Genomic DNA, 27,904 nt, shown 5'->3' on the forward strand with positions numbered 1-27,904 from the left:
TGAGTCACTCCGTTCACTGGTTTATTGAGATTTGGGGAGCTCCTTCCCCAAGAGACACCACAGTGCAAAAGGGACGCCACTTTCCGCCCCATAGGACCATTTTCCATCTCAACAGTCAGGAGTGCCTTCCTTTGGTCAGGATTCTCACCGAATATCCACTGGAAGCAGCTCCCCAAACCTGCCCCCATTTCTTCTCCTTTCTTTCCCCCAGAAAAACACAAAACCAAAGGGAACACTCTTGGGAGAGGATGATTGTGAGTGTGGACCGAGGGTGGTCCATGAGCGCAAAGGAGAGGCTGGAGAGTGTGAGCAGAAACCAGGTGTGACACAGAGAGGGTGTGGACAGCCACGCCAAACATGAACTGGGGAAAAGTGCGTAGCAGTGTGCAGGGTGGGTGCATATGACTCTGTTAGAAGAACAGAATGATTTTAAGGTGCAGAAAGAAGAGGGTACGCAAGGCACCACGAGGGCACACAGGGAAAGTGCACGGATAAGCTTGCATGTGTGCACATAGGGAAGACATGCTAGACAAATGGCACACGCCCACCCACACACGCCCTCACAAGGACACACCCATGACCATGAGAGGGGCACACACAGCCGTGAGAGAAGGGAATACAATGGAGCATGTGCGGCCACAGGAAGGGTGGAGAAAGCGCATGTGAAACGCATGTGCACACAGGAGCCTGTGTAGTGGGAACGAGCAGGGGAGGGGAGGGTACGTATGTGTATGGCAGAGAGGAGCATGTGAGCCTTGGCAAGAAGAATGAGTGGAGTGCCCTGGAGAAGCAAAATTCGAGAGGAACAAAACTTGTGGATGTGTGGAGGGGCAAGTGGGTTGGAAGGAGATTAGGATGGTGAGAGAAATGGCCAGGCCCTGTTAGGGTAGAGGGAGCACTTTGGGGAGACCCCTGCTGGATGGGAGCAGAGCACAAAGGCAAGGGAGCTGTGGGGTTGCCGTGGCAACGAGACAGAGGAAAAGAAAAGGGTGTATGTAGTGAGGCTGCTGAGGAGCCAGTGAGTGAGAAGCTTCAAGCCAGGTACAAACTAGATTATGAAGTAGATAGAAAATTATACGAACGAATGAGAGAGAACAGGGCCTGGCTCCGGGAGTACTGGAGACCCAGAAAACCCCGGGACTTGCAGAGGGGCAGGTATTTACAAGAGATGGGATGGAGTAGTGTTCTTCCCACCTGGGGTTGGTATCCCCTGCTTCCTCCCAACCCCCCTCCCCTTCTCCCTCTCCCTCCGCCTACTGGCCTGTCCCCGCTTACACCGCCCTCACTTGTAAAGCAAGTGGACTCGACTCCCATCACAGCTAAGCCGGTCGGGGGGTTCAGGGGGCCCCCTGGGCAGGGCCCCCGAGGGGTCTGGGGGTGTCGGAGGGTGACGCCGGGAGCGGAGCTGCTGCCGGGACTGGAGCTGATGGCGCAGTTCAGAGACGCGCTCCTCTTTCTGGAGGAAGAAAACAATTGGGCGAGTGGGAGACAGGAAGTCAGGAAGGGCTGGGGGAGGGAAAGAGAGGCAGAGGACAACGTGTGGGAGACGCAGGGGTAGACTGGCAGAAGAAAGTAACACGAGGCACGGGGGTGGGGTGGGGGGGGGGAGGACAGGGAGAGCCGAAAGAACACAGCGGGGCACCAGGTGAAGGAAAGAGATCAGGGAGACAAAGGGGCTGGGGGAGGGGACACAGGTCCGTGCACACAGCTTCCAGTAACTCACGCACAGATTAGTGTCATCCTAGCTTGAGCACCCCCCAGCCTGACACTGCGCCGGCCCCTAGCTACAGCCAGGGGCACAGTGGACACCCTGGGGACCTGCCCAGACCCCTCTCACTGGAGGGTACCCTCAGGCCCGGCAGCCAGCCACCCCTAGCCCAGGGCCACCCCTTCGGCTCCTCCGCAGGTCAAGCCAACCGTGCAGCTCGTGTTCCAGAGCCGCCTCCACCTGCGATTTTACCTGAGGCCGGCTCCACCCTTTCCCCTTCCCTGTCCTCCTCTGCTCACTCCCTGGCCGCTTGTCTCCTGAGACCCTCCCTTGGTAAACCACAGGCTCCCGAAGGCTGATCTCAGGCTCTCTGCCTCCAGAAGCTGGACCTGAGACGTGGGCCTCCCCCACCCGCCACCAGCCCTGCCTTCACCGCACACCTCAGCGATGATCTTCTCCAGTTCACGGTTCTCCTTCTCCAACAGCCGGGACTTCTCCTCCTCGTTGTTGTTGGTCGAGGACCCCGTCTTCATGGTGTCCTGCGCCTCTGACTGCCACTCCCCTCGGGTGATCAGCCTGCGCATCTGGGGTGGGGTTAGGGGCACGGATGGCCGAGCAGGGACTGTGTCAGCGCTTAGCTGACGGTGGCTTGCAGTTGAAAAGAACGAAAACAAGAGGGACAAGCTGGGCCCGAAACAAGGGATGAAGTGGGAGGAGGGGACATGCGACGAAGGCGTGGAGGGGACACGGGCTGGAGAGGGTGGGAGGACACCCAGAACCGCACCTTGGGCACGAAGAGCACAACCAGGGTGATATAGGAGGAGAAAACTATGGCGAGAGAGGCAAAGGCGAAGGCCGCATCCTGCTGGCTGGACAGGATCATGGTGACCGGAGCCGTGATGAGGCACAGGACCTGAGGGCAGAACATGTTTGGGGTCACAGATCTGCCGGCTCAGATGAGAGCGAGGTCTTCTTCCCCTGGGAGAGAGTCTATGGGGACAGGTTCCTGGGCAACTTTCCATTTGAAAAGGACCCAAAGTCAGGATCATCCTCAACTCTAGGTTGAGAAGAATGCCAAACAAACTGTTCCAACCCAGCTCCAGCTCTAGGTCAACCCCTCCCTCAAGGCAGGAGCTCCCAGGACCTCTATACACACATCAGAGTCCCCGAGAGCCAGTCCCTGGGCATCCCTGGCAGGAAATCTCGATTCAGATTCCAGCCTGTGAACCACAGACAAGTAACTTCACCTGTTTCTGCTTCCTCATCTATCTAGTGGGGATGCTAATATCCACTTCACTGGGTGGCCGTATGAAGATTAACGTGTGCTTTATAGACTGTGAAGTGCTTAACAAATCCAAGACATTAAAAAACGTTTGAAGACTTCCACCCAACTGACCCCACATCTGGCACCTGATTCATCCCAGGCCACTCCACCTGGGTTGCTATAGTCCGTCCCCAGGGTCGATGCCAGGGGTCCGGGGAGCTCACCGCCACATTGTAGATGGCCATGCCCACAGCCCGGTGGTCGTTGATCTTCTCGGTGGACACGCTCTTGGTCTCATAAGCAAGAAAGATACCCAGCAGCAGCAGGAGCCCCTTGTAGCCATAGAAAATGCCTAGGGTGGCAGGAAAGGGTCACGCGGGCGACAAGACCTTCAGGCCGCACCCACTCCCCTCCTCTCTGTGGTCTTCACCTGCGGCTGCTCCTCTGATCACCCCACAAGGAAAAGGGGGGCTCCTCTCCAATCCACCCGTTCTGACCTAGCACACCCCTCCCCGTCTGCTGCCCCCACTGTCCACCCAACTCGCCCCAACCTCACTGCTTCCTCTTGGGACTAGGAGCCGAGTCGCACAGGACGATGATGGTCATGAGCAGCTGTCAGCCAACAAAGGCCTGGGCCCCGCACAGTGTCTCACTCCCTTATTCTCCAGGTGGGAAGACGGCTTTCCACGCTGAGTGTAGGTTTGCCATTTGTGCTCATAGGTCAGAGCGATGTTAAAAAGGCCAAAGGGGGCCTAACCCCTCACAGCCCCGGTCTTACTCCAGGGAGCTGACCAGACGGAGACGGTGTCAGGTCTGGAGATGAGGGTGAGGCGTCGTCACTGATCCCTCTGATGAATGCAAGCTCTGCCTCATCCCTGCATTAGACCTAAGCTCCTCACACGAAAGACCAACCCTCCCCATTCTCAGAAAAGATGAGTGCAATGACAAACAGGAGGACATGCGCTCCGGGTGGGCATGAGCTCTCTGCCTCTTTTTCCAAAGACACGTCTCCCTCCAAAGCTACTGTCCCTGCCCCGCCCCACCCCCTGCCTTAGTGGCGTCTTCCCCCACATCCCACACACCAAGCCACGTATTCATCTTCTTGGAGCTGCAGTGCTCCAGCTGGGGCAAAATAGACACGTCAATATCTTCCTTCGGTTCCTCCTTGGCAAAAGTCTAAGGGAGAGACAGGGCCACAGGAGAGATGGTTGCCATCCTCCCCTTCCCCCCTCTGCTCAATCCCTGACTCCCAACTCTGCCCCCTCTTTCTGATGAGATCCTCAATTCTGATGCCAGATCCCACTCTAGGTCCGGGAGCATTTGCCTAAACACCTTAAAAGTGCTTGTTCCCTCGCTTTCCATGATATCTGAAGTCTGCACGTCCTGCCAGCTCCCCACCACTTCCTTACTTCAGATGAATCCAGAGCCTCTGGTGGGGCTCCCTCCAGGAAGGAGGTAGAGCTGCTGAGATGCACTGGGCTGGAAAACACCTCCCACGAGCGGCTCTTCTCCTCAAGACCACAGGCAGCCCCGGAGGCCCTTCCACCAGTGAGCCCCCCTCGGCCTCCTGACCACAGCGCCTTCTCCCAAGCGGTACCTCAATGGTCCGGTGCAAAGGGTCCACGATCTGCCAGATGGCGAGGGTGAGGACGTCCATGCCCACCAGCAGGCCCACCGTGGCATACAGCTTCCAGGGCTCCAGGGTCTGGGTGAACACACAGAGTACAGGCGTGTTGGGGTGGGGGGTCCTCCAAACCCCGAGAGCCAAGGCGCTAGGGACCGAGGCATCGGAAGCAGCTCACCTTCCTCCACTCCTTCTTCTCCTCCTTCTTTGTGAAGACCGTGTGGACCCACCAGATCTTGGTGAACATGGAGCCGTAGCCCAGGCTAAAGCCCAGACCCAGGAGCCAGAGGCGGGCCTAGGAAAGGAGAGAGGGCAGGAAAGAACAGGGCAGGGCAACAGGTGGGACTGTGCCAGGATGGGGCAGGCTGTAGGAGGGGACAGATGACAAGGCAGGCAGGACGCAGCCAGTAGGGGGGCCGGGGGGGAGGGGAGCAGCGGGGTGGCGGCGAGTCTCCCTACCTTGCACAAATTCCTCCCATCCACCTTTGCTACTTTGCCACCTGGGTGATCATGCTAAAAAACTCTGGGTTTTAGTCACTTCTGACTGTTCTCCAGTGCCTACAGGTTGCAGCCTGAACACCTCCAGATGTGGCAAGAGACGTTTCACAACACGGTCCCACCCAAATTCCCAGGCTCATCTCCCCCCAGGCCCTCACCTGCCCCATGCTCCAGCCCTGCTGAACTACTCATTTGCTCGCCCTCACCCTTGAGCTACTCTCTTTTGTGTCTTTGCTACCCACAGGATGCTCCCGCTGCTCCTGGAGTAACCATCCTTTATTTCTCCAGCTGACAAAATCCCCTGCATCCTTCACTATTCAAATGCCGCTTTTTGTGAGGTCCGCCCAGCTACTCGGACAGTGAGCTGCTTTCTCTCTGCTCCCACAGCAGATACCTCTCATGTGTCACTGCAGCTAATTGTCTGCTCTCCCACTGCATTAGGTCTCACTGGGGACAGAGAGCCTCTGAGGAATTGTAGGTGTATGTGTGCGCAAATGCCATGTGCACGGATGCACGATCAGGACAGGCACAGGGCAGAGGAGAGAGAAGGAGTAAGGAGGGGCAGGGAAAAGGGTGGGTGTTTCCCACCAGCATAAGAGAGAACCAAACAAATATTGCTGCTGAAGCAGCCCCAGAACCTTCCACGTACCAGGAGTCCCACAAGGCCTCCTCCCTGTGTGAGAGCGGTCCCTTTCCCCAGCTCTCCTTGCTGTTGGTTCAGAGCCCCGCCTGCGTCCTTCCAAACCACAACTAAGGCTCCCATGGGAAGTCCCCAGTTCTTGTTTTCAACCCCCCTGCCACGGACAGGCCACCATTGTCCAAGGGTTCTCTGCGCAGACCCCCTTCCTTCGCCTTCAATACCTTCCCCCTCTTCTCTGCAAGACATGCCATGGCAACCTTGGAACTGACAAGTGAGCTACAGAATGAAAACTTCTGGAGGCACAGAAAGAAGGCATGGAGCCAGACAGAGACCAGAGGGGCGATGTCAGGAGAAGGAACTGGGACAAGGGTCAGGGAAAGACAAGGAGAAGGACAGGCAGGGGACGGCGCATCACAGAAGGTGCTCCTGAGGGGCCAGGAGAGCCATGCTCTGCAAGGGACCTGCCACCCCCTCCTCACCTGGCAGACGAAGGGGAACTGGCTTCTCCCGATGTGGTAACCATCCAGCCCGAGGGGGAAGACGGCAGCTAACGCCAGAGAGCAGCCCACAGCAGTCAGATTATTCAGGTTGGGCTGTGAGTTCTGGATATAACTAGGGCAGAGGCAGAAGGGTGGGAGAGGGAGAAGAGCAGAATTACCCCTCCTCTCCAGGGAGGCTCAGTTCCCCAAACGCCCTACGAGGGCCTGACCCCAACCTCAGGGCCGGGGCAAAGGAAGGCAGGCTTGGAGCAGGCAGCAGAGCCTCGAGAGACAAAGCCAGCTGGGTCATGGCGGGGCTGCAGAGGGCTTCCTGCACGGGACCCCGCCATACACAATCTATTAGAGCCGCACACTGTGCTACCCGGTCCCAAAGGCTTTTTTTTTTTTCCATTAGTTGCTTTGGAGCAAGGATGGGAGTTATAGCTGGTTTCTCCTTTTTTGTTCCCATTGGTCACTGGGAAAGCAATAATTCGGAGTGGAAACCTCAAGGATGCACTGCCTCAGAAGCCACACAGTTTCCTTCTCACTCCCTTCAAGCAAATGACTGTTATCTTGGAGAAGCAGAAAGTACAGGGAAATGTCAGAAGAGAAACTTACCGGACATGGGAGTTATAGATGTTAAAGGACAGACAGACAACAGCTAGGACAATGCCCAGGCTGGAGAGAACGGATACGGAGATAAAGAGTTTCTGTGACAGGAAGCGGAACGTCTTGATGACCAAGGTCTGGTCAGCTGGGGGGGACCCTCCTGCATGGCACAGGGGAGGGGGAGGGGAGGGGGACGAGAAAGGAGGGAGGACAAAGGGATGAAGGTGGGATGGGAGAAAGGGAAGAAGGACAAAGCTGCTGATGGGCACCCAGGTCTTAGCTCTGAGGACAGGAGGCCCTAACTGCCCTGAATAGGGGTCGCTGCAGGTCAAATGCTCTTTGATGCTGGGGCTCTTAGGAAACAATCAGAAATGAGACTAGAAGATGGGGCTAGAAGCTGCGCTGTATCACCGAAGTTGTAGAGTCTTTTTTTTTTCGTTACTGTTTGTTCTTTATGTTTTTCCGTCCTTCTTGCGGCAAAGGAAAACGGAGGGGAAAGAAGGGGATACTGAGAAATAAATTTTATGAGGTCTCTTACAACTCAAATCAAAAGCTGCAAAAGACAGTCATAGAATCATGAAGCTAAAGGCCCTCAACGTACTGAGTCTGGCCTCCTAACCTCAGGAGGAATTAAAAAAAAAAAAAACTGATCCGTGATTTTACTGCTGGCAGGGTGATATTCCCAAAGGTGTTTTTCAGTTATTATTAAAGGGAAGCTCAAACTTGTCAAAGAGTTCACAGAAAGGGAAAAAAAAGACTAATTTCAATTTGCTTAGCTTTTTTTAAAAAAAGCATAATTTAGGCCATGAAGCATTTATAGCAATACAGAACACTGTCCTAAATTCAAATTATAAAAAAAATTTCCAAACTCCACCAGTACTGAGAACTACTAGATTTCAGCTGGGCAGGGCAGATGGCAGCTGTCTTCCACGCTGTGTCTCCCCTCCCTCCTTAAGATGCCAAACCTTTGTTTGATCAATAGAGCCCTCCTTTCGCCCACCTCGAGTATCTTTCCCATTTCCTATCATTTAGCTCACCAAGCACACAAAGAATATAATTGCTTCCTTTTTCTCTTTAAAAAGCACATTTTAGCAGAAGACAATTCAATGAGGTTTTGCAGCCTCTCCTACAGTTTAAGCAACCATTTTCCTATCAAAGCTGAAGAGGCAACTCTAGGATTAAAGTAACTGGTTTAGAGACCTCAAGTCACCAGAACATCTGGGAAACCCAAATGGAGTTGCCATTTCCCACCCCCTGCCTCTAATCCCCAGTCATCCCAGCAATGTACTATTTTTAAGAGTGCACTGCTACCAACCGCCTATTCCCTCTCCAAATACACCAGTCTCCCCTACCCACGTCTTGGTGGTTTCCTTCCCTTTCTCTGAACCCCAGGCCCTGGCCCATCTCCCGGCACATTTCAACCTAATGGCACCTACCACCCCACCCTCATTCAAACACCATTTTTCTGAATTGTTCAGAGGGGTTGAAGGAAAATATAAACAGGATCCACTTACCAATCCACTTATCCGTTTTGGACCAGGAAAGGTCATCCTTGGTGCTGTCATAATAGCCAATCTTCTTGTAGCTGCCACCTGGATGGACGATCATAGAGGGAGTGACCACAGGTAGGTGAAGAGCCGATCCCAGGCATTCTCAACCTCCCGCTTCCCTAAAGTAGTTCTCCATGGTCGTATCTGATTTTCCCTTCACCTGAGCCCCTGAAGGATACTTGGGAGGACCTGGGGGTCACTTGAATCAGCAATCTGACTTAAAAGCACTATAGGGTGGATTCCAAGGCAACGCAAACAAAGAAGAATATCTTATATGCTTAAAGCCCTTCAGTGAAGAAGGCTGTACAGTTTGTCTGCCGCCCATTCCACAGGCTCACACCTCAGCAAGATGTCTCTCACTGTGATTCTGGCTTCTAAACCTTTCAACGTGTTTCTGCTTATTCTCCCTCTCATGATAGACAGAATCACAGGATCTATTTTCCCAGAGGCTTTCATTTTAATTTTAGAAATTTCTCTTCCGTTGACTTGGCTTCTAATTCCTTAGACAAGTTGCATCTGCCTCTTAAAAAGCCACGAAGTGAAATTCAGTCACTCCTAAGATTTCTAGAGCTGCCCCAGTTACCATAACTCTCCCTTCTAAAGCCAATTCACACCCCTTTGACCATGACTGAAGTCTATTCCCTCTTGTCCTGGTTACAAAGAAGATCCGAGAGGGTGTGGGAGGTGGGGAGAAGGAAAGAAAGAAACTTTTCACAGGAGGCCAAGAAATGGTTCTTTTGGCCCTGCTCTAAGAGGCTGAGAGGGGGGTGGAGTTGAAAAACTAATTCAGAAGTTTTGCAAGTACGTGAAGTGTGCTAAGGTATAAGAAAATACCATCTAGAAAAGCCAAACTATACTACTACAGAAAAATTAGAAATAATTGTTTACAAATCAAGGGAATGCAATGGATTCCCTTTAAAAATAGCAGGTTTCCCAGATTCGGCTTTTCTTGAGTCCATGAGTGCGCCACTAACAATTCACGAACCCCTCAACTCAAGCCACCGAAGGGAAATCTTTCAAATCAAAATGGGGGCCACTGGGGAAGGAGAGTGGCTGTTTTCAATCTGCATGCACAACCACTGCAACTTAGAGAAACCCACCCATAGCTAAGCTTTTTATTATCATCATTATTATTATTACTATTACTATTATTATTATTTAAAAGCTTGATGAAAACAATTAGGAGAGCGGGCAGGAGGTAGGGAGGCACCAAGGCAATCTTTTGATGTCTCCTCCTGGTGTTCTCCTCCCAGGCGGTGTCCTAGCCCAGCCCCAGCCTGGCCCCCGACCTCCGCGTTCCCTCACGCCCCTGTGCTCACCCTGCAGCTGCTCGATGAGCGTCCACGCCATCCGAGAGCCACTGGCATCAAACACCACATGGCCCTGAGGGGGAGAAACATGTGGAGGAAGGCAAAGCGATAAAAGCAAGAGCAAAAAAGAACATCAGGAACTCTTCGAATCCTTATGTTTTTGATGTAATCGAGCTTCTGAATGAATTCTATTTATGGCATTTGCCTGCATATAGGACATACCCCAGATGCCTATACCCTAGATTTTAGAAACATTATTCTTTTGAAAAGAAGCTTCACCCAGGAGATTTGAGTGGGAAAAATCCCCAGGTAGAGCACCAGGGGACCTGGCTTCTGGCTGTGTGACCCAAGAAAGCCACCAAATCCCTCTGGATGCTGTTTTCCCCCACTTTAAAAGGAATAAGTAGATGATCTTTCAGGCTGTTTCCTCTTTTAAAATCCTATAATTTTCATCTGACTCATAAATATCGGGACTGAAGAGAAGTGAGGGGAGAGGTTGAAAGAAACGGAATATACCATTTCCCTTCTAGCCTTCTGTGGGGTTTTCTGGTTTGGGGGCTCCTACTTCCCTGGTCTGAGACCGATTATTGCAGAGAGGTAACTGAGAAAGACAGAATGCATGTCTCCAGGAGAAGGAGCTGGGAGGAGTCTCTCTGGATGGGAGGACAGAGGCAAGTGAGGGGTTGCTGTAACTCACGGAAACACCCTCGAAGGACGAGGAGTTCATTGCCCGGTAGATTTGGTCTGTTATGGTCTGGTTGTTGTAGTTGAAGTCTTCCAGGCGCACCCCCGAACGGCCACCCCCTCCAGACGTCTTGTTCAGGGCCAATGCCAAGGCCCAGATGGCATCATAGGCCAGTGGTGCCTCCTGGAAGCCTCCCGTCTCCTCAGGGTGTCTTTTTAGTCGTTTGGTCAGTTTCTCCACAAACTCCTGGGACGTCTGGGGAGGGAAGAACAGGAGGAAAGGATTGGAGTCGGGGTGGGCTTCTGATTCTGCTCTGGCACTTTGACTTGAAAGGATGGTTTCCGTTCATGTTGTCAGATTGAGAGTATGTACATTGGACATCTTTAACTATACCCACGTGTCTGTCTTAGATCAGAAGCTACTAGACTAGACCAGGAGTTAGCTGGGTCCGATGGCCTTAGTGTGCACAGCTGCTAGCTCAGAACTGCAAACAGAGAAGTTTAATAAATAGATGCTCTGCATAATGAACAGCAAAGGATAGAAAGCAGAGAGAGGGCAAAGCAAAGACCTGGCTACGCCGGTGAAGAGTGGCAGCATTGGTGTTCTGTCAGCCTTCAGACTTTCCCAATAGAGCTGACGCAGGAACTAACAACTCCTCCAATTCTGAAAGAGCCCAGAAAAGGTGACACCACAGCCTTCCTCACTCTGTCAACCAGGAAGATTTTTCTTTAGCATGCTAACTTCCTGCCAGCCTCATGTGCTTTCAGTTCACTGTCTCTTGGAGGGTTTTCAGAAGACTTGGGACTGCAGAAACACCCTTCACACATTTGAAGACAATTATTCAATCCCTATCCACACCCTTCCCAACCCTCCGTCTTTTTTTCCCAAGAAAGCTAAAAAGAATAATAGCTCCTTTAACTCTGTCATGAAATGGATCAAGAGACCTGAATTTCTATACCTGGCAGTAACATTGTTTAGCTAAATGACTGTAAGTAAATTGCTTCAGTTTTTGGAAATGTCTTCCATATAATGGGGAAAATCACTTCTGCCCTTCTTTATCTCCCAGAAACTGTACGAGGAAAGGTTCAGTGGCCACCTCTTGGCATGGCACAGGTAATACACGGGGGCACTATACAACTCTGTTTAGATTTGGAATTTATTAATATACAAACATACTTTAATGAAGGAATGAATAGATGAATGAAGAATAAATATAAATCTTTGTTCCTGGTGCCCTGCCCACTTTTCCTTCTATTCAACTTTCTGGAGACACGGGGGAGTGGGAAATGCAAAGGACGGGCAGTGTGGTGCAGTGGAAGCAGCCTGGGCTTTGAAGACAGGCAGGCCTGGGCTCTACTCCCCTTGAGGACAGGACCAGGTTCCATTCTGCTCTTAAACCTCAGCATCCAGCACTATGCCCAGCCCATTCTGGACAAATAATAAGTGTCTATAGATTAGGGCAGTGAAAATGCTCTGTTTCGTGGATACATGTCATTATACATTTATCCAAACCCACCCAATGTACAACACCAAGTGAGCCCTCACGTAAGCAATGGACTTTGAGTGTCAATGATATATCACCATAGGTTCATCAGCTATAACCACTCTGCTGGGGAAAGCTGATAAAGGGGGAAGCTATCAACGAGTGAAGCAGTGAGCATACAGGAAATCTCTGTACCTTCCTCTCAATTGTGCTGTAAACTTAATCTGCTTCCAAAAAATTGTCTTTAAGAAAAATGTCCATTGGATGGATAAATGGAAGGATGGCTTCTAATTCTAACTAATCCACCTACCTGCTATATAATCTGAAACAAGTTATTAAACCTCACTATGTAGTTATTCAGCTTTAAAATGGGAATAATATTAACTACCTTGAAGAGTTATTATAAGGATGAAATAACAACATGTATAAAATGCTGGGTATAAAGTAAATTACATTTTCTCTTTCAACTCCATCTTTGTTACTAATATTGAAACCTATAATTCCAGCTCAGTATTTCAAGTCCTGAATCTCCAACTGTCTCTAAGGCATTTGTAACTATATAATCAATAACCTGAAATTAAAAGTATCTAAAGGGCTTCCCTGGTGGCGCAGTGGTTGAGAATCTGCCTGCCAATGCAGGGAACATGGGTTCGAGCCCTCGTCTGGGAAGATCCCACATGCCGCGGAGCAACTAAGCCCGTGTGCCACAACTACTGAGCCTGCGCGTCTGGAGCCTGTGCTCCGCAACAAGAGAGGCCGCAATAGTGAGAGGCCCGCGCACCGCGATGAAGAGTGGCCCCCGCTCGCCACAACTAGAGAAAGCCCTCACACAGAAACGAAGACCCAGCACAGCCAAAAATAAATAAATTAATTAATTAATAAAAAAAAAAAAGTATCTAAGAATAAGCTCTATTTTCCAACACTCCCCAGTATATAAGATTGAAACCTTAGAATCACCTTAGACTCTTTGAAATCTCCAAGTCCTCTTAATTCTTTTGTTGAAATGTTTCATTAATATCACCACTCCTTATACAGAATAATGTTAATCATAATAATAGCTAACATTTATATGTCCTTACATATATCAACTTACTAAATTCTCAAATAATCCAATGAGGTAAATACTATTATATGCCCATTTTAGAAAGAGATAAGGAGACTAAGGCACAGAACAGTTTCACTTGCCTGAAGTTATACTGCTAGTACGTGGAAGAGCTGGGATTCAAACCCATTCAAAGTCCATACTCTTCCAACGACCCTACACTGTCTCTGTAAGCTGAAATGTCTCTCTCCGAGAGGACCCATTGACAGACAGCAGCTAGCCTGAGACTTTCTGAGTAATCCTTCAGCCTCCAAGTCCATCCGACCTTCAGTTCAAAGTAAACACTGTATCTGAAAATCACCCAGATGGGAAGAGAATCATCTGCTCTGCATGTCGCCGTCCCCTGCCCGGATCCTCATATTCTCTGCTGGCTCCAGGTCACCACCGCTAACACACTTGGCCACTGGGGGCACCACTGTCCCCACCCATGACTAAAATTACCAAAAAATCTCTCCCCTTTGGGTCAGCAAAGATGATTGTAAATTTTCAAATGTAAATGTTACAAGGCAGCTTAAGGAAAACTGAACAACACAAATTCCGCAACCCATAGAAATTAGTGAAATGACCAAGTACAAATTTACGATCCTAAATTTTTAATAGCCCTGTCTGGCTGTCTCTCTGTATGAGAACAGGTGCCCAACGGTGATCTAAAATGTGTATCCTGAGGTAGATTTTTATTTTCTATTATACCCAGGTCTGACGGGACTTCTATCCCAATCAGAATCTACTGACAGTCTTACCCCCAGGTGTGCTGCCTCGTACCTGATCTCTAATACAGCTCCAACCCAGAGCTACTTTCCTCCAAAACCACTCTAATCCACTCTCCCATATCTGGCTCCTAAAAACTCTTTCTCTAAACCAGAGTTTCTCAATCTCTGCACTAGTGGCATTTTGAGCAGGATAATCTTTTGTTGTAGGGACGATCCTATGCGTTGTAGGTTGATTAGAAGCATTCCTGGCCTACTCATTAGATACCAGTTGTGACAACCAAAATTGTTCCTAAACATTACAACCTCTGATGGAAAACCACTGCCCTAAGAGTCCCCAAAGTGTGTTCCCCAGACCAGTAGCATCTACATCCCCAGGGAGCCCATTGAAATGTGAAGTCCCAGTCCCCACCCCAGACCCACTGAATCAGAACTTCCAAGGGAAGAGCCCAGTTGTGGTTCTGACAGAGGCTAAAGTTTGAGAACTACTGATCTAAACATAAGGCCATCCTTACAGAGTGAAGGCAACTCTGCTTCTCTTCTAAATCTCCTTGGCTCTGGGCCGTAGACTCGCCCCTTGCTTCTGGTCCACTTCTCCTGGTCCTATTTGATTCATCTACAACCTCTTCTCTAGTCAATTGTTAAGATGGCATCTACCTTCTGAAAAATCTTGGCCTCTTCACCTGGCATTTTAGGCTACTGAGCACGCCTAGCAATAGCTCTAGACGTCAAAGGCAGACACCATCTTTCTCTAGAGATGAAGAGCCAGAAAGAGATCCTCCAACTCATCCTGTTCAAAAGCCCAGAAGTCCCCCTACACCCCCAACCAAATCCTTGTGTCCTATCAGGGGCTCCTCTAGTTCCCTGCTATGGGGCAGAAGCCACTATTGGCAGGTCCTGGGCTCAGGGTACCAACAAGCCTTTCTGGCTTTGATTACCAGCTCCTCTACCTCCCCAGGTTCTCAAGGACAACTCACTTCTCAGATGCTCTACAGGGAAGTGATCGTGCGGAACTTTTCCATGGTATTTTTCAACCAAGATCCCTTGGAAATGTCCCAGGACAGTATCCATGATCAGAGTACCTGTGGCAACTGACCTGTCCATCACAATCCACTGCAGAATAAACTTCCTGAATTTTATTTCTCCCTTGCTCAAAAACTGTCATCTGCTAAACAGTGTTAGCTGATAAAAGTACAAGCTTGTTAGTGAGACTTCAGGGTTTTCCATGGGAGGTGATAGAGCAGAGGGTTTGGAGTTAGATTCAACTAGAATTCAATTCCAGCTTCACCACTCAGTAGCTGGTGACCTGCAATAAATCACTTAACCTTTCTGAGTCTCAATTTCCTGGTCTATAAAATGGAAATGAAAAGTCTACATCAGAGTATTGCAATGAGGATCACTGAAATCATGTATCTAAGCTCCTGGTTTACTACATAAAAGTGATTATTACTACAACTTTTTAAAAATAAGATATTAGGGTGGCTTTACAGTCATTCACTCGCCCCTAGCATGCTCTCCAAAGCAGGTATTCCAGACCAGGGGCTACACTTGGAATAATAAGCAGACACATAGGTTGCCCTATCAAGCTCACCCAAGATTCTCGTACTCGTCAAGATGCAGTGCAGAGCAAGAAAGGGGTCTCCCCGCCACACCACGCCCTACTCACTTGTGCCCCTCACCTGTAGGCTGATTCCCACATCAGAGAGTGTGTCTTTTAGCTCCAGGTCTGTCACTAACCAGCTATCTGGGGCTAACAGATTTCAAAATCCCTTCTACATCTAAAATTCTAAAAGAGAATCATTAAAAAAGCATCAGGAGCCAAGTTAATTGAGTATCAGTCAGGAGTGAATATTAAGCAACTCTAAAGTGCTCTGAAGTCACCAAGAAAATAAAACGAATTTTGGCCCAGGAACAGCGCTCCTGTAAAGGTGTGCTTGCAGATACAGCATCTATATTATCATTAACGCCTCTCCCTCATTTGACTTCTTGCCAACTGCTCCTTATTTCCATGGTAACAGCTCTGCAACTCATCAGGGGCCCACTGAACACACCACTCTCATATCTCTCTCTTCCCTGCCCAAGGAAGTCACAGCGGAGGCGGAATCCACAGGAAACACGATGCAAACAAGTTCAGGGTGGGCAGAGGTCCCTTGCCTTCCTAGACCTCCAAACTCCATACCTGTTCCCCTCACCTAAGAGACCCCTTCAGTCCCCTCCACCTGCCCAGGTGCCAGCTTCCAAGTCCTCACACACTCACCATGTTGGAAATGCTGCGGGTGTTGGCAGGGTTCAGCATGACAATCTCAGTGGTGATGTGGCCCTCCACCGCCTCGGTCATCTCGTCCACTGTGCAGTTGATGGACGGGTCATAGATCTTGAACCAATTGTCGGCATACCACCCGATGAGGAACCAGACGTACTTCTTCCCGAAGAGCCGCTCCTTGTATACCTGAATGTAGAGGAGGAGGAGGGCTGGGTCTTTGTTTTGTTTGTTTGTCTTATCTCACTAGACACTATGCAGCCTCCTCGGATTCAGAGAAGAGCAGAGAATTGAAACAAGAAATCTACAAGTCTGGGGGTAGTAGGGAAGGCTAGACTACTCCTCCTTCTAAGTGCCTCCCCAGCCTCTATTTTTAAGTGGTCTTTTCCAGCCAGACAGGAAAGATGGGATTCACAGGCTCCTCCAGAAACACAAAGCGATAGGAAAATAAGACCTGGAGAGAGTGTCACATGTGTGAGAAGACAAGATGTGGAGTCAGAGCCAACAGACAGGGATTTTGTGTTAATCCTCACCTCCGATCATTTGTTCAGAGATGCAGAGGGGAGAGCCCAGGAGACACCCAAGGCAAAGAGCCCACCCAGTGCCCCTCCATCCTCAGATTCCAACTTCACCTCACAAAAAACTTTCCGGGCTTCGGTCTCATAGAAAAGTCCCACGATGATCCGGGCATCTTGGCGCTACAGAATGGAGAGAGAACAGAGCGCCTGAGGGATGCCGGAAGGGACTAAGCCAAGCACTTTCACAGCTTTGATTTCCTACCCCAAAGTGCTTAGTGCAGGGTTCTGTCAATGGGTAGTAGATAAATGTCAGCTAGAAGATGGAGCCAAACTTCCCCAGGAGACGCTACTGCCTCACAGAATCGAAATTATGTGACACGATGCAGGTCTTAGCTAATGCTACAATGGTAATAAATTGCAATAGATTAATGTACCAAATCAACATATTGTATTTTTTTTTTTTTTTTTTTTGGCCATGCAGGCATGTGGGATCTTGTGGGATCTTAGTTCCCCCACCAGGGATCAAAACCATGCCCCCTGCAGTGGAAGCACTTGAAGCGCAGAGTCTTAATCCCTGAACGTCCAGGGAAGTTCCAACACGTTGTACTTCTTAAACTTACACAATGTCATATGTCAATTATACCTCAATACCAAAAAACAAAAACAAAACAAAACCTGTCCCTGCCTGACTCTCCTTTCCAACCCACCACTGTTTTCCCCACCCAGACCCTTGCAGGCTGGGCCCATCACCCCCTGCCATCCCACCTTAAGGTTTTTGACGGGCACAGCTGGATCTGAGAAGAAACTCTGACGGAAAGTAATCTCGATTCCAGCCTCCTTTACCCGTTCCTCCAGGTCATCCAGAGTCTTGGGTGGGGATGAGGAACAAATAGAAAAGACACAGGGTGCTCAAAGGAGTAAAGACTGGAGGTGGTACCGAGGGCTGCGTTCTCAGAGCAAAGGAAGAGCGGTTGTGAAGCTCCCTTCAACAGCCCCGTCCCCGGTGGGGAGAGTTCGAAGGAAAGCATCTGGAGCCTTAGGATGTAGCTTCCAGCTGGGAAGGTGCTTGGTGAGCCCCTCCTGAGGATCTGTGTCCAGGGAAGTCACCCCATCACCCCACTCCTACCTGACAGCAAAAATGGGGGAAAGGAAAAGAGAGGAACCAGAAAAGACGAGGCAGGGTCTAGTACAGGCAGGATGATGTCAACCTCAAGAGGCAAGTGGGCAGACAGACAAAGGATCAGAGAATGTCCTGAGTCACTGAGAGAAGGTTGGCGGAGGATTAAAGAGCCACCAAACATGAGAGTGAATAGAGGACCCAAAGCACAGAATTACAGAGAGGGAGCAGACTGTCTTCTCTGGGTACAGAGCCAGGTATTTCCTTTCTTCCTCCACAAATCTCCCTCTTCCCCTCCACCTCTCCTTGCACGTCCGCATCTCGGAATCAGTTACCAGACCATGTACATGCACGCATCTGTCTGCCTCTTTCTTCTCTCTTCTCTCCTTCTCCCTCCGTCCTCCCTCTCTATTCCCTCTCTTCCCTTCACACACGCCCACCACCCCCCTGGAATGCCTCTGGAATCTACTACTTCCCTAGGTTCTTATCTCATATTCTCTCCCTTATCTTGCCTCAACTTTAGAGTGAACCTACTTTAATAGAACTGGGTCACTTGGAATCTCTCTGTCTGCGGGACAGAGCATCAAAGCAGGAAAAAAAAAAATCCTAAAACCAGAACGTTGGAGAGGGTCCCGGAAACTCAACTTGTTCATTCCTTTGGCTACAGGAAGAACATGCACTTAACCCACTCGGAGTGTGTTCTCTTTTGATAAAGAATCAAGGTCTTTGCCCCGCAAATGAATCCCGTGTCACATCTCCCTGTGCTGGGGTTTGAGCAAAGGCTCCCTTCACCCTGTGCCTCCTCACCGAGGTGAAGACCTCAGTGGTCTGCTGGATGGTGGCGATCTTCTTCCAGCCCCACTTTTCGAAGAGTTTCACCCGGGTAGGATTGTGGAGTGTGGCTGACGGATGAGTTCGGAAGAACGTAGGAAAGCGTTGCCGGTTTGACAGGGCCGGTGAACTGGAGCCATAGGAAAGCTACGAGAGATGGGGACAGGATGATGTGTTCGTGGCAGCCTCACTAAGAGCTGCCGAGAATTCCTTCAACCCTTCCCCGCCTCTGGGATTCTCTCTCTCACTCTATCCCAGCCTCCCTACCTCTGCCCAAGGAAAAGTGATTCTCAAAAGCCCCCTCCATCAGGGTGCCCTTTCACTGAGCTGACTTCCACTCCTTCTGATGGAGAGCAGGTCAGCTGCAGCCCTGGCAGGCCAGTGTTGCTAGGAGGCCAACTAGCTCAGGTCTGCAAAGGACTCTGTATCTCGGAAGTGGGTCCGCTGTGGTCCGCAATGCACCCCCTCTGTAGTACAGCCCAGGCGACAGCCCCACCTTCTGGCCCCCAGGGCCTTGCTTACCACGATGAGGTTCCACATCCTGGCAGCCTCAGCCACGAGCGTGGACACGGAGCTGCAGCCAGGCATGAGGATGATCTTGATAGGGTCATTGTAGAGCAGCTCGTACAGGTACTTGGTGGCTTGGCCTGGGTCACACTGAACGAGGAGGGAGGGGATGAGGGGAAGCTCCCCCAGGGCTCCTCCCCTCCCTGCAGCACCTACTCTTTTCTTTTCCCCCAACAACCTAGTTACTTCCCCCACTACCCATCCCTCTGCTGAAACCCTTTTGTCATTATCACCATTTCTTCTCCTTCCTGAGTCTCCTTTCCCCTCATTTGTGAAACACCCTTCTCTGTCTTCCACCTGGCGCCTTACCCACACCCTCTCCTGCACACCCCCCATCAGTATGTATGCAAACACTGCCTTCCCTCCTTTCAGCGCATCCTCAGACATCCCCTAGCCCACCTTCGCTCCATCACCCCGCCCCCTTTCCCCAGGTTTCTATGCTCCAAACATCTGTGAGTAGAAAAAAGTCTGCAGGAATATGAATAAATTTTTCCTCAAGTCCCCAGACAGCCTCCTTAAAGCCATATTATGAAGAGTCCTCCCTCACCTCTGCAAACTCCCTCTCCCACCTACTATTTTTTCTCCCTCTTCTTTTATCAGGGCTAGAGATAAATAAACAGGAGAGAACAGGGACAAGACCACCAGGGGGTCCTGGCTCAGCGGATCCATGTCCTCCTGCTGGGCTCTGACATTTGACGGGTGCATTGGGAAAAAAAGACATTCAGGGATGAAAGGGGGTGGGGAGAAACAAGGATGAGGGAAGAGCTGGGGAGAATAAATAGAATGGGATGCTCAGGAAACCAGATGCTTTTAGGGGTGCCTGAAAGAGAAGAATGGAGCTGGGAAAGCAAACAATGCAGAGAGCTCAAGAGGAAGGCGCGAGGGGAGGAGGGGAAGTGGGGGGAGGAAGAGCCAGCCACGGGACTCCCACTGCCTGTTCCCCTCCTGCTGAAATATGACATTTCAGAAGCTGCTGGAGCCCCAAACGAAGTGGGGAAGAAATGGAAGCCAGTGGGGAGCCAGGGCAGAGGGGACAGACAGGAGACAGAGGGGACTGGGGAGGGTGATATGGGGGTGGGGGGGGCAAGCAGAAGGAAATAAAGAAGGCCCCCTAGTGCCTGCTCGCTTCCCACTGAGGCCTGACATTTGGGACACGGTGGGAAGTTGGAGAAGGGGGAGCCAGGGGAGGCTGGCCCAAAGAACCAGCTCCCTGCTGCCCGCCCACCCACACCCCTGCTAAGGGCAGTGCTCAGTGTCTGCTCAACTGCGTGTTTGGAAGGTTCTGCATCCCTCCCACTTGGGCATCTTTGTGTATCTTTACCATTCTCACGTCCCACCTTCCCGCATCTATCACTCCAGATCCTGCCCCCAGCCTCTCCCAAGTGCCCTCTGTGGCCCTCTCTTTTTGTCTGAAGAGAAGGTTAATAGGAACAATGAAGACAGATAAGAACACATAAGATACAGGCAAACAGGGCAATGTACGCTACTCCAGTGTCTCTCCTTCTGTTTCCTCATTCCTTCCCGACCTTCTCTTACACCCCTTTCCCCTTCCACGCCCTATTCATCACTGCACATCCCTTGGGCCGCGTGATTCTCACCCCCTCTCCAATAGACTTCCTCCGCTGCTCTCGCAAGGAGCAAGGATCCGGATTTGCAGGCAGGAAACGACACTTTCCAGTTTGTCTGCCTTTCCATCTCCCCCTCGCTGCCTCTGCTATTTTCTCTTCCAGCCCCCCTTCTCTTGGGTCCTCATCTGCTCCCCAACACCTCCAGGGAATCACCTGTCATGGTGCATGAGTTTGAGCTCACACCCAGGGCTCCCCTAGCTCCCTTCAATCCCCTATTCTAAAGCCTGCACATATCCCTCCCTGTCCCTCTCCCCATACTCCCCCACCCCCACCCCCATAGCCAGCTACCTCTCTTGCTCTCCTAAGCTTGACTCCTCCATGGGATCTGACCCTCTTTCTCTTCCTACCTCTCCTACCCTAACTAATTCTTTTCCTGTGCCCTGCGGCCCTTCCTATAGGCATCCTGGGGTTAGCTTCATGGGATTTTGATTGGAAAAAGTGCACATCCTTGAGACTCATCCCTGACCAAGGATTTAGAATCTGTATTTTTAACAAACTCCTCTGGGGATTCTTAGGTACACTGAAGTTTGAGAATCACTGTAAAAGCATCAGAAGGGATTCAAAGTTCCCTAAGAGTCCTTGTGCGCTCTTCTCCCCAAGCGCCCTATCTTCAACCCCGCTTCTGCCCCCTCCTTCCTCACATACCTGTATCTAGGTGTAGATTGCTGTTCTAAAGAACGAATATAAATCCTCAGTCCACCCCAGGTGTTAGATCACCAAGTGCTCCCCTCTGTACTCTTTCACTCTCCCCCAACCCCTTAAGTCTCTGGGGCCTCCTATGAGAGAAGATAGATTTGAGGTCCCAAATCACCTTCCTTCCTTGTGCCACATCCTTCCCCCATACACCCAATCATTCATGTAGGGGACAGGGGTGGGAAAGGAATCTTGCAGGACTATCCCCTACTACCCCAAATTTTCTTACTTTCCCCCCTCTCCCTCTTCCCCACCCCCCTAACCCTACATCCCATTTCCCTTCTCACATCTCAGAGGCTACAGTGCTGCAGGGAAGACACTTAGGAGCCGAGTTCCACACGATGCCCCAGGGTCTCTCCCCAGGGTCTCTCGCTGTCCCCAGCCCTCCTCCTGGTCCCCTTCCCCGCTGCCATTCTTTCCTGTTCTCTTTCTCTTCCTTGAGTCCTGACTCTTCACCATCCCCATGCTCTGCGGGGGCTCCTGTGTGGACCTCTAATCCCATCATTTTCCTAGTGCCTCTGCCCATTCCTTGACCATTAGCCTTCCCCAACCACAATATGCCATGTAGTCTCACAATCCAGGAATCTGCGACAGGGTTGGGGATGAAGGGATGAGAAAGAGTCAGGTAGGGACCACAGCTACCTTGCTGTTTGTTGTGCTAAATAAACTAGAGCGCTCAAGTCCATCCGAATTTTGCTCATTGGGTCCCTATTCCTTCCAGCTCCAACCTGCTGCCAAGATTTACCTTGTTACCATGGTAAATGTAAACCCCAGATCCAGCTCCCGCCTCATTCCTTCCATCCCCCAACCCATCCCAGGGTTAGTTTACTCCCTGGAGGAACTGGATCAGCTTGTACCCTAAACCCATCCCCAGTTTCTCCAACCACCCCCCACCCCGACACTTCCAAGGGTCTCCAGGAGCAGAAGGGTCAGCCTTGCAGCGTGATTAACCACCTTGAACCCCTAGACCCTCATCTTGAACCTCCAGCCCTTGAGACTCTCCCCGAGCTCGCACACCCCCAGCCTGTCTCTTGCTAGTCACACGTGGGAGGGGTCTGCCTGGCAATCCCAGAAGCGACTCACACTAAGGTACATGCAGCTGGCCCCCTGCCCCCCAAGCCCTCACCTCCCACCCACTCCCATGTCCGGGGCTACCTTGCTGTCGTGGTGGATGAGCTTGAGCTCATAGTCCGGCAGGATGTCCCTGCGGCTATTCACGTCCTCCAGCGCCATCTCCACCGCGGGCTGGCAGGCCTGGCCCCCCGGCCAGCCCCCGCTCATGGGAAACAGCGCCCCGATGTACACCGCGCGCCGTTCTGAGGAGGGGTGCGGGGGGACCCGCGGGTGAGGCCGCGGGAGATGAGGGGAGTGGGAGGCCCACACCGGAGCCACCCCCGCCGCCATCACCACCAGGAGCGACAGTGGCCACCCCAGCCGGGGAGAGGGGACCCCCGGACCCATGGCAGGGGGCGGGGGTAGCTGCTGGGGGAGGAGGAGGAGCTCAGGGGGGACACTTCTCCCGGGGAGGGCTGCTGAGGGGATGTCGGGGAAGCGCCTCCATCCCTGGTTTTGTGCGGAGGAGGGGGAGAGGGCCTCGGGGAAGCAGGGGAGGTTGGCTTCGTACGGCCCCCACGGCTCTAGCTCCCGCCACCGCCACCGCCACCGCGGACTCTCCTCGCGGACTGACTGACCGACCGAGGGGAGGAGGAGGAGGAGGGAGATGCGGGGCTGGGAGGGGGCTCTGACGTCAAGGGCGGCGCGCGGCAGCCGGGGTGGGGGGGGCAGAGTTAGGGAGGGAGGAAGCGGGCGGGGCCGCTGTGGGAACCACAGTGTGAGAGGAGGGCAGGAGAGGGAGGATGCGACCCCTAGGGTGAAAGAGATGGACGAGGAAGGGAAGGATCCCACCTAAGGGAACACGAGTGGAGGAGGAACGAGGCGAAGGGGCGTGCCGGGGGGGGGAGCAGGGGGGGCCGCGGGAGGCTGAAGCTGTGAGGAGCGAGCGATGGGGGAGGGGAGGACGAGAGTGGGACGCGAGAGAAAAGGGGCTGGCGCCTAAGCGTCCTAATGCGGGTGTGAATAGACGGGGTGAAGGACTGAGGGTGGTGAGGGAGAGGGCGATGGGAACGGTTTTGGAGAGAGAGGGAGAGCTGGGTGGGGAAGAGGGAGGGCTGGGGTACAGGGGGAGGTGATGGGGGTAGAGGAAGGGAACACGGGGCTCGGTGGACAGAGGCTGAGAAAGGGTGGTGGAAGAAGGAACTGAGGTAAAAGAGAAGGGGAAGGGCGTAGGGAAGGAAAGGATGTGGGGAGGAGCTGAAGGAGGGAGAGTGAGGCCTGGCAATGGGTGGGATGGGTGGGCCAGGCTGATGGAGTCAGCAGGTGAAATCCTAGGAAGGGGGCAGGCAGGGAAAGGTTCCAGAGAGGGTCGGAAGGAACCCCACAGGGGAGGACGAGGTGGAAGCGCCGGGTCTCCCAGCACTCTGCCACCCCCTGCTGGGGCTCTGCCATTTGGCAGAAGCGGAGTCTGGGAGGAGGCGGAGCCGAGGGGCGTGCAGCCAAGCGGGGAGATGGGAGGGACCGCAGCCTCGCAGAAATCCGGGACTGGAGGCTGGAAACAGGTAGGGAAAGAAAGGGCCAGCCGCGTACTGGGGTGGGTGGGGGAAGGTGGGGGAGGAATGGGAAGGATGAGAACTCATAGCCTAGGGGCAGAATCCCTGGGGGTGGAGGATGAAGAGTGAAGGGTAAGGGGATTGCAGTGCACGCGACGAGGGTTTCTGATCTCACCTGAGTGTGGCGTTCGATTCACTGGCAGCAGGAAAGACGGGGATCAGAGAGGAGTTACCAGTGGTGCCCAGCTTCCCAGGCCTGATCCCCAGCCCCCTCCCACACCTGTCCATGCCGAAGAAGACCGGGGCGGGGGGGGGGGGAGCAGAAGCCTGCGTTTCTGAGGGGAGGGTGCCTGGGGATAAGAGCAAGGTGGGGCTGTGGGTCAGGACTTGTTGGTTTTCTTCTTTTATTTCTCATAGGACAACAGCATTTGAGACAGGAGTGCCAACAGCTAAAACATGGGCAGATCCTGGTTTTGTGGAGCCTAAATATTATAAAATTTGGGGGTCTCTCTTTAAGAGAAAAAAATTACAAATGCAATTGATTTGAAACTATTGCTGTTAAAATATCTTACTTTTGCAATTTTTACAAAAACCTATGACCATGTGAACACATTATTAGAACCCTCTATGTTATTCGAGCACAAGAAGAGGCCTGTGTAAGTGAAGAACCCTGGAGCTTAAAGTTCATTAGCTTCATAGTAAATCCACCCCTGGCTGGGAGTCCCACTTTCCAGAATGGAATGGTAAACTACAGAATGGTAAGCAGAATAATTAAGTGAGGAGAGCCAGGTCCAAGGATCTTGAAAGGTAGAGGAAGCATGAAGTACGCCTGCATCCCAGGAGAGAAGACTGCAGAGGAAGAATCTGGGTGCCCAGGAAAAGGGGAAGTTTGCAGAACTAGATGGAAAAAAAAGGGGGTGGTGGACACAAGACGGATTCCCTTGGGGAATGATGGAGGTTGTCCAGGAGGTATAGAAAAGGACTGTCCTCTTCCCACCCCATCCCTGGGTTGTCCTTAATACTCTGACAATTCTGCCCCCACTTTTAAGTCTTTTAAATTTTTACCCTGATAATTTTCCACCCCGGACAGTCTTTTCAATCTTATCGATTTTTCTAAATATGATATATGATTTATTGCTGAGTCTTTACAATAATTCAGGTATATAATGAAGGGAGAGGGATCAATTCTAGAAGAAGGTTACGCATAGAAAGTTCTAAGTTTCGAGAAAGGAACTGAGGCTGGGGAAAATTGGAGTAGTTAAACCTTAAGAAGGGTGATGGAGGGAGAGATTCACAGGAAAGGAGAAAATGTGAGACCCAAGGATTAGGAGCATGGGGAAGATATTAAAAAAGAGAAAAGCAAAGGAAGGAAGCCCCCAGCATAGATAAAGTGCCCACGGGGGGCTGCAGCAGGAAGCTTGAGGCAGGTGGATGGAGGAAAGTGTTAAGCATTCACCTCTGCCTCCACATGCCCCCCATTTTGTATAGCACCCTGTTTTTCCCCACTTCCCACCCCACTCCCATCCTCTGACAAGCGTCCTCATCTGCTGCATGCAGGCAGCTGTTCCCCTCACCCTGGCAGTGGGGCTTGGGGGTGCTCCACTGGCCCTGACTACAGATGCTCCGGGAGCTGCCCACCAGATGGAAGTCGGAGTCACACCGGAAATCCACCCGGGCTCCGTCCAGAGCTGGGAGGTCCCCACCCGTCAGGAAAACCTTCCCATTTTCCAGGGTCAAATAAGACTTGGAGCAGATTCGGACTGTGGAGACAGGAAAATAGAAACAGGCGAGTTGGAGAAGACTCCTTCCCCTTAGGGAGCAGGGAGGGGGCTCAGATTTGAGTTTGGGTCCACAAGCATCCTACTCTTCAGGAAATCAGGTGTTAAAAGGATTAGCTTCTCTAGCTGCCACTCCTCCCTTAACCCTGTAAGCATCCACACATTCCAAAAAAAAAGAAAAGAAAAAGAAAAACATTTCCATCCTAGGAACCCAAGATGGAGCTATAAGCACATAAAATGGGACCTCTTCAAAGTCAGCTACAGTGGGCGGTTCTTTGGCTTTGAAATGTGTGGATGTATGTAACTTTAGATGCACAATCAGATTTGCCTTATTATAGTTGGCTTATACTCATGTTAAACTGGGTTTTAGTTTGGGGGTATATGGTCTCTCCGTTGGAGACAAGTATTCGAAAATGTGATGAAATCATTTTAGAATGTTTTTGCATAATCTGCCACTAATAATCCTCAAGGAGACTAACTCACAAGATGAATAACCAAGTTATTTTCTCAAATGGGCACTGGCCTAATGAAGGGAGGATGAAATGAAATGTGCAGGCTGTTAACTTTGCTGCCTGCAATCGCACACAGCAAAGCCCCTCTTACATAGTAGTCGTTCAAAAATGTACTTGTGAATTTAGTTACAGTGGATTTAAAGTGCTGACCTGCAAGCAATGATGCTAAGTTTGAGACAGGAAGAAGAATTGGCTTGAAGAGGAGAGGGGCTTTGAGAGGCTACTCACCACAGCGGCTGGGTGTGTCCATATCTGTCCAGGAGCCGTTGGCCAGGCACTTGCGGACCTTGGGCCCCACGACCTCGCGCTCCCCCCGGCACACATACTCAATCTCATAGTCCACGGGCAGGAAGTTGATAGCCTTCACCTGGTCTCGAGTCAGGCCCCTGTACCTGATGCCGCCTTCCCAGGGCGGGTGTATGATCTGGCAACCTGAGGGGTGAGTCCAGAGGCAGGCGGAAAGAGAGGGATGGTGGGGAAAAAAGGAAAAGGCAGAGTCAGCAGCGGGAGGCAGGGGAGGGTAGGGCGTGGTCAACGGGCAGGTGGAGGACAAAGGGGATGGGATGAGGTGCGAGAGGGTGAGAGTGGGGAGGGGTACAGACCCTGGGCTGAAGGACACAGCGGAATGAGCCAGGGTCAAGGAGCTCACAAGTGGGAAGGGAAGGGTGCTGGTTGGGGTAATGGAGAAAAGTAACTAAGAAATCGTGAAAGGGTATGCTATGCGAGTGAGTTTGGTAAGAAAGGCTAAAGGAGAATCTGAGTTGAATTAGGATGAGAGGAGGGGTGGGGGGGTCTTACAAGGCCACCTGGGCAGCAAGGTGGGACCAAGGAAAAGGCGGAACGGAGGTAGCAATGGGGGGGCCCAGAAAGAGGGGCGGGGTTGAGGGAATAATGCGGGGTCACAGAAAGGGGGCCTAGTGTGGTACCGGGGGCCAGAGAAACGGGTGCTGGGTAATAATGTGGGGTGATGGAAAAGAGGTCAGGAGTAGTAAAGTGGGGCCGAGCAGACGGGGCTGCCAGGCCGGGATGCTACGTAGGGCCGACGGGATAGTAGAGGGGATGCGAGGAAAGGGGGAGTGGAGTGGAGGGGTGCCCGAGGTCGCCGGAGAAGGGTGCACCTTCCGAGGTGGCGTTGGGGGTCTGCGCCCCGCCCGCGCCCGGGGGGCGGAGGAAGAGTGGCGCCAGCGGCAGCAGCAGCAGCAGCAGCAGCAGCATCTGAGTGAGAGGCGGCCGTGAGGACCGGACCGAGCCCCGCCGGCGCTGGCCCGGACCCGGGAGGCGGCCCGGCCTCCCTCCGGTCGCCTCCCGGACTCCGACCCGGCTCAGCCCGGGGACCCGAAAAGCGCCCCGTGGAGGAGGCGGGGGCGGAGCCCGGCGCGGGGTGGGGGGAGAGGAGGAGAGAGAGCCTGTCCCCACCCTCCTCCTGCCTCCCTCGGCCCCCCCCACCCTCCCGGGACTCCACCTCTCACCACCTCCTCTCCCCCGGCCCCCGCGGCTCGCCGGAGCCCGGCTTCCCCACGCTCCCCGGATCGGCCGCCTCGCCGCTCCCGGTTCCTTCCCCGCCGCTCCTCTTCTCCCGCGGCCCCGCGGCCCCCCGACCCCCGGCTCGGCCCTCCCCGCGCGCCCCTCTCCAAGCACTGCCTCCCCCGGGCCCTGGCTCTTACCTCGGTGCGCCGGCCCAGCTCCCCGGCTCTCCCGGGCCTCAAGGCCCCAGGCCCCGCCGCTCCTCCCCGCT

At 52.3% G+C, this 27,904-nt stretch overlaps 1 protein-coding gene across 5 annotated transcripts; it reads right to left on the reverse strand.

Moving 5' to 3' along the window:
- On the reverse strand, positions 1-27,891 carry GABBR1 (gamma-aminobutyric acid type B receptor subunit 1). Of its 5 annotated transcripts, XM_036869732.1 has the most exons (23): positions 27,834-27,869; positions 27,288-27,384; positions 26,398-26,601; positions 25,454-25,639; positions 24,055-24,075; positions 22,429-22,589; positions 18,908-19,042; positions 18,362-18,532; positions 17,203-17,304; positions 16,552-16,617; positions 15,917-16,108; positions 10,380-10,622; positions 9,692-9,755; positions 8,337-8,414; positions 6,832-6,982; positions 6,214-6,346; positions 4,775-4,891; positions 4,570-4,677; positions 4,055-4,148; positions 3,197-3,324; positions 2,493-2,621; positions 2,149-2,292; positions 1-1,456 (listed from the first exon to the last, which is right to left on the reverse strand). In XM_036869732.1, the coding sequence occupies exons 2-23, from the start codon at positions 27,382-27,384 to the stop codon at positions 1,283-1,285; spliced, it is 2,898 nt and encodes a 965-aa protein (XP_036725627.1). In that variant the 5' UTR covers positions 27,834-27,869; the 3' UTR covers positions 1-1,282. The 5 variants fall into 5 exon arrangements, with proteins under 5 accessions (XP_036725627.1, XP_036725628.1, XP_036725630.1 ...); XM_036869733.1 differs by lacking the exon at positions 17,203-17,304 and having other exon boundaries at positions 27,834-27,891; XM_036869734.1 differs by lacking the exon at positions 25,454-25,639 and having other exon boundaries at positions 1,283-1,456; positions 27,834-27,891.
- Positions 27,892-27,904: the final 13 nt, after the last annotated feature.

Source organism: Balaenoptera musculus, chromosome 11, assembly GCF_009873245.2.
Source record: "Balaenoptera musculus isolate JJ_BM4_2016_0621 chromosome 11, mBalMus1.pri.v3, whole genome shotgun sequence".
Taxonomy (NCBI): Eukaryota; Metazoa; Chordata; class Mammalia; order Artiodactyla; family Balaenopteridae; genus Balaenoptera; species Balaenoptera musculus.

Coding starts and splice junctions, on each gene's coding strand:
- GABBR1 (XM_036869732.1), bottom strand. CDS start 27,384: ATGCTGCTGCTGCTGCTGCTGCTGCTGCCGCTGGCGCCACTCTTCCTC. Junction 4,892..6,213: donor AGTTCCCCTTCGTCTGCCAG/GTGAGGAGGGGG, acceptor CTCCTTTCCTAG/GCCCGCCTCTGGCTCCTGGG. Junction 2,622..3,196: donor TGGCCATCTACAATGTGGCG/GTGAGCTCCCCG, acceptor TTCTGCCCTCAG/GTCCTGTGCCTCATCACGGC.